This window comes from Rousettus aegyptiacus, unplaced genomic scaffold (assembly GCF_014176215.1).
Source record: "Rousettus aegyptiacus isolate mRouAeg1 unplaced genomic scaffold, mRouAeg1.p scaffold_m13_p_7, whole genome shotgun sequence".
In the NCBI taxonomy this organism is placed as follows: Eukaryota; Metazoa; Chordata; class Mammalia; order Chiroptera; family Pteropodidae; genus Rousettus; species Rousettus aegyptiacus.
The window spans coordinates 113,048,157-113,065,921 of record NW_023416310.1 but is presented as its reverse complement, the minus strand read 5'-3'; the positions used below and the strand labels follow the sequence as shown (position 1 = coordinate 113,065,921).

Sequence of the window (17,765 nt, the reverse complement as noted above, 5' to 3'; positions counted from 1 at the left end):
TTTATTTTATTTTATTTTATATTTTATTATTTTATTTTATTTTATTTTTTTATTTTGCAGAACAATTTTGCCTTTCCCTCAATTTCCCTAACTGATGTCTCTGTCTTCACCTTGCTTAGCAAACACAAGTCTTATTGAGGACTCACTCTTATAAAAAGGGGAGAGAAAGATTGAAAGTACTACTGATGGTAATTTAAAGTTTTCTCCTGCCACATACTGCTGTGCATGGCTTGAATTGTCATCTTCTGTATATATTTTCAGTATGAGCAGGGAAAACAGACCTTTTTATTCGAAAAGAACTCAGGTGCCAGGGACTTGCATGGTGTAGACTGTGGAGAGTGCAGCTTGTCCTCAAGATGCGCTGTTCAACCAGTCTGGTGACACCAGGCTTCAAGAAGTTTGTGTTTCGCTAACACTCAACCTGTTAGTGAAAAGATGCCCCTTAGCATAAAACACAGCAGCAGCCCAAGCTTCATGGGCATGTGACCTATGCAGTCACACAGGGCCCCGTACTTGGAAGGATCCTGTGCTTGATTTAATGTTCTGCTGTCATCATTTTGAAATTCTTGATAATTTATGCACAAGGGGCTACATGTTTGCATTTTGCTCAGGGCCCTGCAAATGATGGTGGCCACCCCTGTGTTGAGGGAGGGGAATTAGAGTCTTGCTTGATTTTACAACGAAAAAAAGACAAGCCTCTGGGCTGAGTGTTTTGTGAAATACTTTCTCTGGTTTCTCAGAAACTGTTTCCTCTTTTCAACTCTCAATTGTGCCCCTGGGTTTGGCAGCTGGGTGTTCACTTGCTGCTCTCTCATATCTCTGATGTTCATTTCCTGCTCATGTTAGGGGCTTTCACAATAGCAAATGGGGTTCTCCACCACCTGGCCCCAATCTCCTGTTCCTGCTCTGAACACGACCGGCTGACTTCTCTGACTTTGACCGCTTAGAACCTTCCCTGTCACTGGAACATGACATGCTTCTCACCTCTGCACTTTTCCTTCTGCCTATAATGCTCTTCTATCACTGCCACCCACTCTCCCTTTGGCTTTTATTCTTTTAGACTCAAGCCAATGTCACCTTCTGTCTTATGCCATCTAAGAGAACCTCAGGCAGAGTCATTAAACCCTCACTCTTGCTCCTAGGGCTTTGCGGCCACAACACTGCCCTAGCAGGTAGCAGTGTAGCACATGGAGTTCTGTCTTCTCTCCCATTTCCCCCCACCCACCTTAATCTGGATAAATCAGTTCTTGACTTGGAATACAAATCAGTCATTCTTTCTAGAAAGATCTCCCTGAGTGCTTTCACTTCCTTTGCTATAGCATAACGTAACCGGTGCCCTTCACTCAGGGTGATCTAAATGCCTAGCAGAGTTCGGAGCACCATCGGCTCAATAAATATTTGTTAAATTCAAGAATGAGCAAGTGAGTGGAGGTGTGTGTGTGCATTGTCTTCTAGACTGTAGGCTTTTGAACTATTTTTTCTCTGCCTTTATTTCTTAACTCACTGATTGGCATGTACAAGGTGCCCAATAATGCTTGTTCGCAAAAAAAAAAAAAAAAAATCTGAAATGACCTATATGATCATTGTGATTCCCCTCTTGGGGCCTGACATTAATACTTGGGCAGGTACCCTCAATGACTTCATCCCCAACTTGAGATCCTGTTCTTCAGAGCAGGATGATGGTGACAGCATGGGAATCTCACTGACGCTCAGGCCCAAGAAGATGAATTTTCTTTTATGTTGTAATAAACCTCACATTGTTGTCTAGAGAATGGCAGAAAGTAATGCTAAATTCATAAAAATGTAACTGTCTTGCCAAGTGCAGAGAATTATAACAAGCATCACAGGAGTGTCGGAGCTTTGGAAAAACACTGGAAACCATCCTGTGAAAAAGCTGCCATCTTTCTTTAAGGGTGGGCTTGATCTGAGACTCGGAGCTGTAGTCCTGTCACCTCTCTGTCCTTGCTCTTGTCCACGTCCCATGATCTGGGCTCCCATTTTCACTATCTACTGTGTGACTTCTTCCTTGAGAACCAGCAGGGAGGTATCTTTCTTTCTGGGTGTTTCCTGCTCCCTCTCTGTGGTGGGCATGTTCCCTCTTGTGGCCAACCTCAACTACTTTGTGAAGTTCCCTTCTCCCAAGAAACAGTTGGAGGAAGTCAGGCTCTTTCTCATCTCCCTGCCCATGTGCTTCTTTTCTCTGTACAGAATTCCCAAATGCAGAAAGAACTCCCTCTGCCAAAGGTGCTGAACAAAGTACTTGAGGCTAAAAGTCTCATTCTTGGAGGACCGAGAGAAGAAATTCAGTGAATCTGAGCACTAAGAAGTACTTGCTGTATGTTAGTGATACTTGATGAAATTACAGGAGATCCATTTGGGATCCATAAATCTAAGGGAGGACATTGTTTAAGTCAGAGCTGAGAGCCTTAAGAACAGACTAGGAAGCTTCATGAGGCAGTGTGCTACCTATCACCAGAAATGCCTATCTGTAGACTGAATTTACCAGGGCTGATGGGATTCCTGCATCAGATACAATGAGGTCAGCTAGAGAGCCTCTGTGGTTTCCCTTGACTTTCAAGCTTCTGTGATTTTATTATAGGGTTCTAACCCTATAATGCAGTTTATATTTCAAAATACTGTACTTAATTAGTTGTTTTTCTAAACTCCTTCTGAAGTAAATCAGCTTCATACAGTGGTAATTAGTTTATTGGTAGAAACAATGGCAGGATCTGAAACACATATTTTGTGTATGTGGCAAGGACACAAGAAAGGCTTGGCTGTTATTATTCCTGTACTCTTTTCTAGAAATAAGATCTGCTAGTATCCCCATGAGAACGTAATAGTAACTTAATCAGGTTAATAAATAACGTGAAAATAGAGAAACAATTATTAATATGGAATATTAAAAAAAATGCTGGAGCCACATTAATCGGTCTTCAAACAGTCAAACATGGGTTTCATATTAATTGACTTTCTTACGGTTGAAGTGAACCCAGAAGGCAAGATTATATTTAAGAAAGCAACCATAGGTTTTTCCAAATCACAGTCAGTCCTCTTGCAGTGCTGGCTCTGCAGGGCACATGGGCCAGAATGTCTGGTAGATCTGGCTGCATGTAGCAGTGTGCAGGGCACACACTGAAGGGACCACGACTTCTCTACCAGTAGAAATCAAAACACAACTACAGCAGCTGAGCCAAACGGACTCTTATTCTGTCCCCGGAAGTCTATAGCTAGGTAGGTGGTTCAAAGATGGTACAACTGTGTGAAGAAACCATCAGGGATGTACCCTCCTTTTAACTTTAGATCTGCCAACTTTGGTCTGTGGTTTTTGCCCTCAAGGTCCAAGATGGCTGCTCCACCTCAGGCCTTTGGGTGCATTCTGGACAGAATGAAGAAGGAAGTGACCTAGAGGAAGGGATGGTGCCTAGTCTGGGAAATAAAAACTTTCCAGGAAAAATTCCAGCTGCTGAAGCTTATAGTCTCATTGAATGAAACTGTGTTACATGTTCAGTCCTTAACGAACTGAAGCTACATGATAGACACTGGAAAATATAGTTATTTCAGGTGGGCCGATCACTTCCCCAATGCAAAAGATTTGGTTAGTGAAGAGGGTGGGTGGATATTGGGTAAGCAGCCAGCACCAACCACCAGCATGTGTTTGTCTCGAGCTCCTGGTGAGGTGGACACCCTCTTCCTTCTTTGTCCAGACTGGAGGGCCTCCACTGCAAATTCGGAGCTGTAGCAGGTGCTTCTGCCCAGAAGGCCTCCTGAGGACCTTATACTATTGCCCTTGCCTGTTGATGTTTAACTCCTCAGATACCATTATGAAATGTCTCTATCTTCAGGCCATGGGCCATAGTTGGCACACTTGAAACTTCGGTGTCCTCCAGGGGTTTCCTGGGAGTCATTGGCGCCACGCTTGAATACTCTCTAGTGTAACAAAGAAAAGACTGACCCTTGCAGTTGTGCTGTGACTTTCCCCCCACATTTCACCCCATACCTACCCTAAACGGCCTTCTCCTGGACACTTGGTCTTGCCAGCTGTTAACACTGAACAGACCAGCCAGCACTCCTTGTTGGAACAGACCGATGTCTCGAGATTTGTTTAAGCTGAGGGGCAGGACCTGTCTTTAAACAGGGCAAGATTGATGCCTCTCCTGCCCTACTCCAGAGACTGCTGTCTGGTGGTACCTAGGAGGAGCAACTAAAAACAGAACCCCAACATTTTAGAACTAACAGAGACAGAATGTCTAGCCCAACCTTCTCATGTTGCAAAGGAAGACACCAAGACTTGAGAAACTTAGAGCATCACTGCAGGTGTGGTATGGCAGAGCTGAGGAGGGAAGATGGCTCAGAGAAAGGTGAGGGCTCTGTTTCGCCTTCTGATTAGGTCTGTGGTATGTCAATTTAAGTGTCTGCAAGCACGGGAATGACCTCACGATATTCAAGGCAGAAGTTATGGGAGGCGGTTGTGGCTGCTAGATCCAGTACCCAATCTGCCATGCTTTATTTGCTGACACTTACCTGTTCCTTAGTTTACTCACTCGTAAAATAAAAACAATGGTAGTGCACCTCATGCGGTTTCAGGAAGGATAAATGGAGTTGTACCCAGTACATCATAACATAGACTAGTACCCAGTACATCATAACATAGAAATGCTTGTTATCATTATGACTAGCTATCTCCTGTTAACAAGAGGTTCAATCCTTGAATCTTGCATGATGGCCAGTGCACGTTTTGAGGAAGCACAACAAAGAGCCAATGGGGATATTAAGTTTTAAGTCAGGGTACTTGGTTCTTCTTACCAACACTGAGGGATTTCATATCACAGATAATGGGATTATCTCTCAAGTAAGTCAGCATGGCATGAAATACATGATCTGCGATAGTAAATTCTTTTCTGATCCACTTTATGAATAACCTGAGTCTTTGCAGCTTGCTTTGCAGCTTTCAGTACATATGCCTGCTTTGTTTCTTGTACTTAAAAAAAAAAAAAAAAAAAAAAAACAAAGACGTGAGCCTCACACACTAGTCTTTTGTACCAGCTATGTAAGGAGCAACTACCAGCAAAAATATATATGCATGGAATTCTTATACCAGATCAACTTTTTTTTAAAAAAAACTCTTTAATTAGACAATGCTTTAATTCTCTCAACAGTGTTATGATAGTTGACCACATTTTGAAATTATCTTTGCCTTGTCTGCTTCTTGAATGGCATGAAAAATTTCCCTCCACTTCCTTACTCTCTCCCAAGGGTCATTTTTCTTGCTCTTTTCTCTGCCCCGCCTGGCCTCTGACCCTGCCCAACTCTGCAGTTTCCATGGACTTCTGAATCTAATTAATGTCTCAGTGGCTATATAAGTGAATTATGAAGGCAGGAGGGATGTTAGAAACTTTGAGGAAGGTGCATTCCTTAGGGAAAACCTGGTTTTGTGTGTGTGCGTATGTGTGTGTGTGTGTGTGTGTGTACACACACACACACACATACAGAGAGAGAGAGAGAGAGAGAGAGAGAGAGAGAGAGAGAGAGAGAGAGATAAAGAATGCATGTGGAGAAAGTAGAATGTCAGTAAAATGTGAATTGCCAGTAACACCGTCACACTCACTGTCAGGTGCCTGACAAGCAGATGCCACCTTAGAAACACCTCTTTTGACATGTGGGCAATTATCAGCCTTTATGGAAGCTGGCTAAGGGGCAAATAGTCCAAATATGCCACCATTGCAGACTAGCCTCAGCCACGTGATAAGGGTACTGGCCCCCCATTCCTTTCCCCTCTTGTTCCACCACCTTCACAACAGTTTGTGGGGAATACATGCTTGGGTGATCTCTGAGATGACCCTGGCTTCTTAGGGCTGCAGAACATTCTCAAAATTCTCCAGTATGTGGGCAGACGGTGGGGGAGGGGCAGAGGGAGGAACCAGATCCCTGAAGTTCTCTGCTGGAGGATACTGTCAGAGAGCCCAAGGCAGAAAGGGTCCCTATGCCCCACGTTTCCATGGAAACATAGGAAGAGTGATGACAGCCAGCACAGCCACACCATCTGCTCAGGACCTGGTGAATGATGAAAAAAAATAGAAACAGGCACCCCAATCCTAGGCTAGAACCCCTCTAAGGGATTCTTTGGGGGAGGCAGAGGCCTGAAGACACTGGAGTTCTTAGGTGGATTAAACCCCAAGCTGTCCTGGGGATTGACATATTAGCATGTAATTTGCAAGCAGAAAGCCTAGAGGACTCATCCTGCAATCCACAAATGGAGAAAGCGGACTGTGCAGTGAGTCTGCAGCCTGAATGGAGTGGGAAAGAAGGTGTAGTGACAAACCACACTGGGCTCCCATCGCTTTCCAATGAGACCACCTGCACAGCTGGCATTTGGCTGAGCATCTTTTTCTAGAGGAATGTTGGGATTACAAAAGGAAAATTCCCATCAGGTCACAAAGGCGACCTCTGAGTTGCCACCATGTCTCCAGAACCAGGCATGAATAAGTAAAACCATGCAGGGTTGCTCTTCTCTCCGTTCCAGGCCAAAGGGAGATCTTAATGGGACATCACAGATTTGCTCCTGGGTCTGCTTAGGGGGCTTCCAATTCCAGCTTTAGGGGATGTGAGTGGAGCCCTGGCCAAGTGCACTTGTGTGCCAGACAAGTAGGATTTAATCCTTAGTCCCTTCTGGTCCTAAATTTCACCTAAACAAACAGAAGTGACCTAGGAAGTCAGCAGCTTCCCTCACTGAGCTGCCTCTACTATGGCTCTCTGGAGCTGGGTGGTTGCATTCGGTGTCCAGAATTGCCAGATATATCTGAGGAGAAAAGTCCCTTAAATCTCAATGTCATTAATGTGCACAGACGCTACATCAATTTCATAGAAAACACCCATTCTTAAGTTACATTTTTATTTTAGGTAGTCTCTTACTCCTTGACAAAAATTCTCCTTTAGTTCTGGGATTCTAATGCCAGGAATTCTATGTCCCTTCCCCTCCCAACCCCCACCCTATCCCTGTTTTTTCCCTCAGTATTAAGGATTTAAATTTGACAACTAGATTAAGCACTTGTTTTCATAAGGGTACCTAAGGGCTGGAGAATAATAGGATCATCTTAACAAACCAGATAATAACAACAACAATCATAAGATCTCCCTTACAGCTCCCATTAACTGTTTTACATCTTACTTGTAAATACTATTCAGATTTATTTCCATGATAACTTAGTAAAAATGGTGTCTACAACTATTATTTGGGTTTCTTCCAAAGGCCTTATTCTCCAAGTGGACACTACACAAAAACATACACTGGAAATGAGTATTCATGCAACTTTGCCATGCTAGAGGCCCTTGAAAGAAAATAGGAGTTATTTCTGATGAAAAAAAATATATATAAATATCCACAGTGAAGTTGCTTTAGTTTCAAGTACACTCAAATGTTAACACGAGGCACCATGTTTAAGTTCACACATAAATCTCCCCACTACTACGTGGCTTTTGATGAGAGGCCTTTTATGCATCAGTTGCTCCACCAGCTCTATATCCCCCAGTACTTTCTCTTTCCCTTTCTGGGATCATCTATTTATCTTCAGCCTCCACGATGAGGGCAAATCGGTATCCTGAGCTTCAAGCCCGGGATGGAATTCCCAGCAAACACCCTTCTGTTTGTTCTTCGGCAGCCCTCCTTTGTATAAACAAATGTGGTGGGAAGGGAAGGAGAGCCAAGTCTCTGCAAGGGGTGGGAGGTCTGCTTTCTGGAAGCTTCTCTGCAGCAGCCCCAAGCACAGGACAGGATGCATTTCTTGCTCAGACCATGGAACTTGCAGTTCTTCCAGAGAGGGGCTGTTCCCTCCTGTCCACCCTCCGCCCCCATCCTTTGTTCCTGTGAATGCCTTCTGGATGGCTGGGGCATCTCACTTTTGCCAGAGCAAACATTTCCAGCAAGGCATGTGCTAAGGAGACATTAGGAAGATAGATTTTTTTCCTTCACCTCACATGTACTGTGGACTGGAATTTGGGAAGACAGCCCTTCAACACCTGTACTTTCTCCTTTATTCAGAGGCTCTTTGTTCTCTGTAGCCTTGGTCTACCTTCAGTTAATGAGGGAAGCTGACAGGAGTTGTCAGCTTTTAAAAGACCAACTCTGTTTTCTCAAATTATGTGGACGCTCACTTTACCTAAATGTTTTACGTTTAGTACGTTAGTTATGGATGTAAATACAGGAAGAACTGCTTCAGAGCTGGGGGAAGGAAGAACCGATGAGTGTTTAGTAATCCAGCCCCATATAGGGGGCAATTCTCTCTGTTCTTTCTTCTATGCGTCCTCAGAACGAAGTTCCTTAATCCTCATTCACAGATCTAGAAGGCAAGGCGGCTGACTCCTAGGCTTGGCCCTGGAGGGATCCTGTGCCTTCTGCTCAGGCCTCTGGGTTTCTGGTGTCCTCAGTCAGTGGTTCTTCTCGAAAAAGAACAAAAGGAGAGTACCAGAAGGCCTCCCCGTGGCAGGGAGTGGGCGGTTCGGTACCAGTGGTGGGGCCTAATTACCCTGCTCAGCACCCATCTCTCCAGGAAACCTCTGGATTCCCGAGTGAGGCTGCGGGAAGCTGTGGCCAAGAGGATAGGAGGGTCGGGGAGAGAGGAGGGGGTCCCGGATTTAGGGAAACAGATCCAGATGTGGGCTTCTCAGCAATGTCTATAAAAGCCATGGAGGGGAAAACGTTCTTTACAATCAAGGAAGAATAATAAAGACTTGATTTTTACGGCCACAATGACACTCTAGCTGGCAAGACGCCACTCTCCAGACTGGAGATGGGGCGGGAAGTTTGCAGTCTACACCCAGAGGCCTGCCCCCTTCCCTGTAAGAGATAAAAAGTGGGGAGCTTGGTTTACAGGCACTGGCCGGCTGGAGGGTGGTGGGACCCCTACTGCAGGCCACGCTGCAGGTCCTGCCAGAAGAGAGTGTCCTCCCCGCTTCCCCTTTATTTCCTTTAACTTACTGACTCCAGATATTTTAAACGGTTTGTTTACGGCGCTGTTGGAGGCGGCACAGTTAACTCTCACGGGCCTGGGGCGGCCCGGAATTTCCCAGCACCTAATCCAGGTCTGCAGCCTCCCTGCCGCGGGAGCTCCAGGCAGGGTCAAGTGGATCCTGGGCCCCAAAGAGGAGCGTGCAGACCGGGAGGGGCGGGCGGCAGGAGGTGCGCGGGGCGGCCCGCTCAGCATCCCCGCCTGGCGCCGCCGCCTGGCCCTCCGCCGCGCTCGCAGAGCCGCCCCGGGCGCCCCCAGGCCGCGGAGAGTCTGGCGGGCGGCGGGGGTAGGGGGGTGGGTGGGGCGGGGAACCCGGCGGCACGGCCTGCGGGCGCCGCGGGACCCCAGGGGCGGTGCGGGGAGCGCAGGGGCGCGCGGCGCGGGGTTTAGGGTGCGCGCGCCTCGGCCTTGCCCGCGCACACGCGCCTCCCGGAGGAAAAAAAGGCGGCGGGCGGCGCGGAGCGCGGCGGCGGGGGCAGCGGGCCGGGCCGCCGCGGGGCGGGGAGGAGGAGGAGCAGGCGCGGCGGCGGCGCTGCGCGCGAGCCGGTCTCCCGAGTGTGCCTGCGCGCGAGCCGGCGAGCGGGTGAGCGCAGCCGCTGCTGACCAGGCTGGCCCGGCGTCGGGGGCGGGGGTTGCCGGGAGCCCGGCGGGGTTGGGGGTGGCGGGCGGCAGCGCGGCCGGGAAGCACCTTGAGCGCTGCTTTTCGTTGCAGCGCGCGGGCGGCCCGAGTCTCGGCGGCGGCGGCGGCGGCGGCGGCGACGGCGGCGGCGCTGACACCGACACATCCCACCATGGACAGCTTCGACTTAGCCCTGCTCCAGGAATGGGACCTCGAGTCGCTGTGGTGAGTCCCCGCGCCGGCCGCCAGGGCGGGCGGGAACGACTAGGGGCGGCTGCGGCGGCCAGCGCCTCACCTGGGCCGGGGGTTGCGCCGTGGGGGTGGGGTGGGTCGGGGCGCCCGCCGTGCCGGCTTCTTGCTGCCTCCCGCGGGTGGATGTACTGCCGCCTTCCCGTCTTCTTGACCCCTTTCCTGTTCCCTCCCACCGTGCTGCTCGCTCCAGCCCAGGGGCTGGTGATCTGGGGAGACAGGGGCAGAGCGCAGCCTTGGTGAGAAAAAAGAACGGATTTCTAGAGCATATCATTAGTGCCTGGGATCCACCCCTCGACCCTCTCCTCTCCCTTTCTCCTCTATGCCTCCTCCTCTTCTCCGAGAGCCTCTGGTTCATGCCAGTGACCCCCTGGAGTTGGGGCTGCAGCGAAGTGCCCTTAGAGGATGCTCCAGCCGCTGTCTGTCGGTGCCGGGTTTGGCGGCTGGTCCTTCCTGTCCCTCCCACCCACACCCACCCGAGACGGAAAGTGAGCACCAGAGCAGAGGGCGGGTGTTTCTCGGTACGGGCATTCCAGAGGCCTTGGCTGGGGGAGACTTATTGCCTTGAGGTTCACCATTGCATTGGTCCCTTTCCGCACACCTCCCCACAGTTGCCCCCCTTCTCCTCCCCCCCGCCCCCGCGCCCGATGTTCATCCCTTTATGCCCAGCTCACAGCTCGCAGCCTGGGGAGCCCCCCGGGTTCTGTGCTGGGGTTCTCACATTGAAAAGCTGCTGTAGGTAAATCGCCGCTAGAAGCAGTTTAATTCCAGTTGTGGGTGTTTTAAAAATCCCATTGGCTGCTTCAACATCCTTCTTATCTACCCCCCCCCCCGTCTCCCCGCCCCCCCCCCCCCATCGCCTAAATGTTTCCAACCAACCCTTTCAGGTAGTAAAATTACTGCCTGCATATTCCTGGAGGAACTTGTGTTATGTTTAATATTTACGGGAATGAACATCTGCTGAAACAAGCATATTAACTGCACTCTGTTCTGCCTCTGGTAATCGCTTATTGTAGAGTGGGCTTTTTTTTTTTTTTTCTTTAATTCAGTAGAGTTCATATGTGTCTACAACCGCAAGTGGTGTGCACATGAATATGCAATGTACAGTTTTAAAGCTAAACTGCTTTATGATTTATAGTTGTGGAAATGATATGTGGATGACTGTATATTTTCATTGATACAAGCTTCTAGTGACTTTTACCTTTCTAAAGCAAGGTTTATCAAACTAAACCGACACAAAGCTAGTGTATTATCGAGCAGTTTTTTATAAAAGGTCTGATGATGAGTAAGTATGACTTGCTCTGCATAATGCCGGCGCCTATAAAACACACAAAGATGGGCCCTAATGTAATAAAACTTTTATATATTACACTGGGAACTTCAAAGAGCCAGTGTAGAAAGAATATGAAACATGTTATTACTCTATAAAAGTTGCTAATTACTGTGTTGTTGCTCTTGGGGTTATTTAAGCCTTTCATTTACAGATACCTATTATTTTACAGGTTTATGTTTAGGAATCTTGGTTTCTGGCACAGGTTCAATAGATTTCCAGGTAGAAACTGTGCTTTTAAAATGACTTTTGCTTTTAAAAGGCAGTTTTTCAGTCAAAGAGAAGAACTTACTATTTTGGCATATTTTTATGCTACTTGTCTGCTTGCTAACTCAAATTGCAGCCCCCTTATGATTTTCACAAGTTATATTTTGAAGTTATTGGCCATAATCTGTGGACTTTTCCAGCACAGGGCCTGAGCAGTTGTTTTTCTTTGCATCCTTAGTTTCCAGGTGAGTTACCTGGAGCACAGTTCTACAACAAATGTCCTTTTGAATTGACTTGAAATTTACATTAGCTACTACAGTATACTTACATTTTTAAAAGTGAAAAAAAAAAGAATTTTAAAAAAGATGCTGTACATGCAATCAGATTTTAATCAAACCATCAATTTGTCTTTGGCTTATAAAAATGTGCAGGCTTTCTTGCTTATAATATGGTGGGATAATTTGGCTTGACTGAAGGAGCTATTCTAGTTTGCAGATATAGACATTACATTTTATAAAAGCTTATTTATTTCTGATAAAGACAGACCAAATTCTTTGAGTATACATTTTAACATAGGCACTTTCTCAGTCATGGATGAATTTTCAGATAGTGTTTTCTAACTCAATTTTATGGTTTGCTTTTAGCCTTTTAATTTTCTTTTAGTTTATGGTTTACTCTATAAGCTTATGAGTGATCCAAAATAACTAACATTTGTGTACTTATTGAGTGTCAGAGGTTTTAATGTCCATTGTTTTCTTGTTTGAATCTTATAACAGTCCTAGAGGTGGTAAGCAGTAGTAGTCCCATTTTATAGACAAGTAAATGGAGGCTTTGAACTGTAAAGTGGCTTTACTGAGACCATAAAACAACAGCAGAATTTTTAACTAACATTTACTAAATGCTTACCATTTACCAGACACTGTTTTAAACACATAACATGTTTTAATTATTCTAAGTACATTAGCTCATTTAACCCTCACAGCAGACATGGGAAGCAAGTACTATTGTTTTTTCCATTTTACAGATTGGGAAATTGAGGCTGGGGAAGATCAGGTAACATGCCCAAGGTCACACATCTAGAAGTGGAGGTGCTATATTTGAAGTAGGCCTTAATTTCAAAGCTTGGTTTTTAAAATTCCAAATCCAGTTTATTTTCTACAGTACTGTAGATGCTCCCAGTTTATGAGTGTCTTTGCCTTGCTCTCACTTCTCTAACCTTACTTCAAACCAGAAATGAGAAATGGAATTAGGGGTGGAAGTTAGGCCTCCCTTCTCAACATTGTGGTATGGCTAAAAAGAAAAGCTGAAACAGCTCTTTGGAGGCCAAAATATCTCTCTTGAAAAGTAAGCATCGGTGTTTCTGAATTGGTGTAAGATGGAAGAGGCAATGGTTTTTGAATTATCAACTGATTGTCTCAATTATATACAACAATATGAAATTAATCACAAAACTAAACTTTGATGGACTGGAAGTTAAAGTTCTATTAAAATATCAAAAAAAAAAAAAAAAAAAAGATCAGAGCCCTAAATGATATTGATCTAAAACTAAAAATTTGAAAACAAAATACCATGATTTAGGAAATTATGCCTACCTTATATGAATATATATATTAAAATTTAAAGACCACTAAAAACTTTTTCTTTTAATTCATCTCAGAAAAAATGCTTTTCTTTGGAGAGAGTGGAGGAAGGTACAGGTTAATGGAAAAGGGAATTGTATTTTAATTCTTAACAATTTTTTTTCTAATTGGTGGACATTGTTTTCTGATAAAACCAAGTACGGTTTGTTAGTTGTGACCGCGGTGTTGAACTTGAGACATCCCCAGATGACTGTATAGACAATACGAAGAGAAAAGCTCCACACTGTTGAATATAACTGATAGAGACAATCAGTTGATAATTCAAAAACCATTGCCTCTGCCTTCTTACATCACCTCCCTACCCCAGTTCAGAAACACCAATACTTACTTTTCAAGAGAGGTATTTTGGTCTCCAAATAGCTGTTTCAGCTTTTCTTTTTCAGCCATACCTCAACGTTGAGAAGGGTAGGAGTAACTTCCACCCTTAAATCCATTTCCCATTTCTGGTTTGAAGTAAGAGTGGAGAATTGGGAGCAAGGTGAAGACACTCATTCTGCACCCAGCTCCACAGCTTCATTCTGGCCAGCTGAATCCCTGAAGACATGGGGACTCGGTGAACTTCCTGGGCCAGATGCCCAGAAGAGTAGAGCCTCTTTTTATCCTTCTCCTCCATCCTTTCTGCTATCCCTTCTGCTGCCCATCCTGTTCTCCACTAGGTTTGATCAGCTGTTGGACATGAGAGCCCTTCCTCAGGGCCTTTTACCAGGGTAATCATTACTTTTATTCACTTAACAAATATTTATTGATCACCTCTGAAGTATGAGACCTTGTGCAGGTTGCTGTAGGGGACACAAAGGTGAATAAACCATGGGTTGTGCATGTTATTACCTAGTAGGGTAATGAGAAGGGTCATCAAGAAATCTTTAACATTTTTGATTTGGAAGAAAGAACATACTTGGAACTGGGGTGGGTGATGGAGGGGGCAAAGAGGGACAATTGAGTTTAAAGAAGAGGGCTTCTAAGGAAAAGGTGGCCTTTTAACTAAACCTTGGAAGATGAATAAAATTTCTGCAGATGGGGTGGGGATATTTAGAGGACATAGAGGCATCTTGGGCAAAGGAATAACTTGAACAAAGTCTCTCATGGTGCATCTGAAAGATCCTTTCATGAACCATGGTGGAGTTACCTATACCAAGTATTTTAAAGATGCAGAACTTTGTAATCATGAGTTACTTTCAATGAAAGAGAAAAGTTTTCCAAAATTGAATTTAGTCTAATTAGTCAAAATTGGATTAATTCTTCTTAAGTGTAAACACATTTTAGTTATAGGGAAGAAAGTCTATTGAAATACAGTAGTAAATATTCAGATCCCTCTCTACCAACCCCACCCATCCACAGATTCACATAGGTCAGAGTCCATTTACTTATGTTCACATAGGCATCATACTCTATGTTCTTTCAAATTTGAGCCTTTTAAATTGCGATAAATGGATAATTTCATACCCATCAATGTGTTCAATGAGAATTCATAGAGTACTAGGCATTACTGTTGGATTAGTACTGTAGAATAGTGGCTTGCAAATGTTTAGGCCAGGGGTCCCCAACTCCTGGGCCATGATCTGGCACCAGTTATTAGGCCTGTTAGGAACTGGGCCACACAGCTGGAGGTGAGTAGTGGGCGAGCTAGCTAGTGAAGCTTCATGTGTATTTGCAGCCACTCCCCAAGTACTAGTGTAACTGCCTCAGCTCCAACTCAGATCATCAGGCATATTCTCATAGGAGCACTGGTCCCTGGTACCAAAAAGGTTGGGGACTGCCCTTTCAGGCCAGATAACTCAAAAATGAAATACATTTAACATTGCAATCCACTACATTCCTGCACACACATGCACATAACTGAAACAAAAGTGTCATGAAATTGTACTTACCGGTACTGTGTGTGATGCACTTTGACAATTTCTATTTTTCCTTTTTTAAAATTTCCACTCATGGGTTGAAACCTACAGTTTCAAAAAGAAAAAAAAAAAACCCTGTAGGGGATGCCAAGAAAAGAGATTTTTCTGGGAACTTGTAGGAGAATAAGCCATACACACGAATGTTTGCAATACAGAACTGACACTGCTTGTTTCAAGAGAAGGGCACATCCTTTTGGGAGAGCGAGACCTTCATGGTAAAGAGGCATTTGAAGTGGATCCTGGACAAGCGAAATTTCAGGAGGAAATACAAAAGAGGAAAGTCCACCAGTGGGAAGACTAATAGAAATGAGAGAATGAAGTGTGAGGCTTGTTTGGTGAAGATAAAGTTCTTACTTTTGGGGATGGGGAGTGGCGGGGGCCTGCATTCCCCCAGTGGGAGGCGGTGAGGTGGAATGCTGATGGCTAGTCTGCATTGATGGTGAAGACACACTAGATTCTCTTCAAATAGACCTCCAGCGGACATGCCCAAACTAGGCTTCTTCTAGGTCTTCTTCAACAGGCTTCCCTGGCCCTTCATAGTATCCGAAGACTGCCCTAGATCCTGCTCTTGACCCTTAGGTGCCAAGACTCTTTCCTCCAGCTCTAGCAAAACAAACATTTTAAGGTCTACCCCCATGCCTTTCATTAGCCTTTCAGGGTCAGAGCAGTTCACCCAGACACAAAGCGTAGAATATGTGATACGTGAGGGTGGGACCACCACCTTCGGTCAGGAGTGTTGAGCCCCAGCATTGGTTCTGTGGCGGACAGGTCTAGAGTGGTGTAGTTGGCGGTGCCCACCCCTGGGCTGGAAGTGGCTGTGTGGTTGGCTGTGGTGCTCTTATTGGCCGAACACCCCAGAGCGTGGGAAAGGGCCTTGGCAGTCCAGGGGGTGAATATCCTCTTTCCCTGAAGAGTGGCTTGCAGGTTGAAGGCCTGTGGGCTGCAGACTTGAAGGGGCTGATGGCCAGCGTGCGGGAGGTAGGGAAGTGTGGGCGGGGAGCTGAGTACCAAGTCCACCCAGGTGTGTGTTTTGGAGCAAGGTGTGTGTTTTGGAGCAAGCCACTTGGGAAGATTGGTTAATGTGGGGCACCAAGGACTCAAGCTCAGGATAACAGGGAGAATGTGTGCTGGATATGGAGATGGGTTTTAACCAAATGCCTTTTGATGACACTGAAGATAAGCTTCGTGTGTGGGGAAGTGATTCCTTCCTGTGTTAGAGATTCTTTTGTGAAAATGTAGGAGAGTTATAAAATGCTAAGAATTTATTTTGGGAAAATGTCCCTCTGAACAACAGTGGGTCTAATCAATGACACTTTAGGTTTAGGAGCTTGATCAAGGCCCTTTGGCATAATATTGATTACAGTCACAGGTCAAATTAGGAAAAAAAAAATCTCTCAAATGAAATGCAAGATTTGTGTGTGTGTGTGTGTGTGTGAATAGAATGTGTAACCTGGAATAAGTTTGCCTGTTTAAATTTTCTTTACTTTGGGAATAAAGCCTTGGTGGTAAAATTAAGGTCATAAAAGACAATTTTAAATATCATTTAATGGTAACATAATGTTGTCTTGTTTTATTTCAAAGTGAAATCCATAAAACTTATATTCAGTGTTGCCTGTTCCCTCTGTCCGGGAATTTAATTGAGGCTTCTGAATTCAGCTGGCTCCAACCTTGCTTTCTGTTTGGCCCTGGGCAGCGCACGATTTTTCTCATTTCCTATTCTCAGTCTTGGTTTAATCACTTACAAAGTGACAGAACTTATACTGGCCTACCTCATAAGGTTGTGATGTTAAGCAATAAAAGTGTCAATTGCTTTGTGAATGCCAAATGTAGTTCTTTTATGCCCTTTGCTTTCTTAAAAACGCCTCTTTATCATAAACAAGGAAGGTACAGAAAGGTCATACTTGGGTCAAGTCATCCATCTGGTGCAGAGTTCTGTCTCTGGAGAGGGACCCAGGGACATTTTTGAGTAGAGGTTAGTAGTTTTTCTTATTTGTATGTCATAGTCTAGCAGACAAATATGCCCTTACTTATGGTTGCACTACTAGCATATGTGGATGTATTAACCATTACATAATCTTTGATGTTTCATGGAGAATGTATTGAATTACCACCCATTACATCAAATGACTTCATTTGGCACTCTGAGTCTCATTAAATTATGTCAGGCTAATCATAATTTAGTCTCAATAGAAACAAAATATTCAGTTACACTAGGGTAAGAGGATACTACACCATCCAAGAAACTAAATGAAGTCTATGGAAGCTAACACCTGGGAACATATGAGGGGTCCTCTGGTATTTGAAGGAGTTGGGAGTGGGGATAGAATTGTTCTGGGTTGCTCAAGGGCATGAGGAATATCAGTGGGTATGACAACAATTACTCCTCTCTGGGAGGCTCTAAACTCCCTGCCAGGTACTTTGTAGGAGATTTCCTGGGTCAGTGGACCAGCAGCAGTTTGTTACCTGAGAGTCCTTCCACCTTCAAAATTCTGTGATCATTCTAATCGTAGGGTTGTGGAATCGAGTGCAAAAGTCATTAATTGTATTTACTTGTCTTTTTTACCTTTGCAGTTTCTCTACTCACATGAGGAGAAAGGCAGAGGGCACTTAAACTCTTCATGTAATTTCTTTCCAGGAGGTTCATCGTTGGCTGAGGCAACAATGACTGTAATTTGGAGACCACGTTAACGTAGCCTCTCAGTTTAGTCATGTGCTTAACTTGATGCTGAAAATATTTTTATTTTTTATTTTTTATGAACAGAAAATTAGTTTTTAAAAATCCTCTAGTGTTGTGATATGATTCTGTTAGTCTTAGTTAAA

The 17,765-nt window shown here is 44.9% G+C and overlaps 1 protein-coding gene across 9 annotated transcripts in view; it reads left to right on the top strand.

The window, feature by feature from the left end:
- AFF3 (AF4/FMR2 family member 3) overlaps window positions 1-17,765 on the top strand; it is a 500,129-nt gene that overhangs the window by 25,410 nt on the left and 456,954 nt on the right. For 4 of the 9 annotated variants that reach the window (XM_016157236.2, XM_016157235.2, XM_016157243.2 and 1 more), the window contains exon 2: window positions 9,718-9,849. The exons of 4 other annotated variants lie outside the window; for them this stretch is intronic. In XM_016157236.2, the coding sequence (XP_016012722.2) occupies window positions 9,797-9,849 (53 nt within the window). In that variant the 5' untranslated portion in view covers window positions 9,718-9,796. Of the gene's footprint in view, window positions 1-9,717; window positions 9,850-17,765 lie in introns of those variants that run through there. One more of the 9 variants, XM_016157240.2, reaches the window with a different exon arrangement.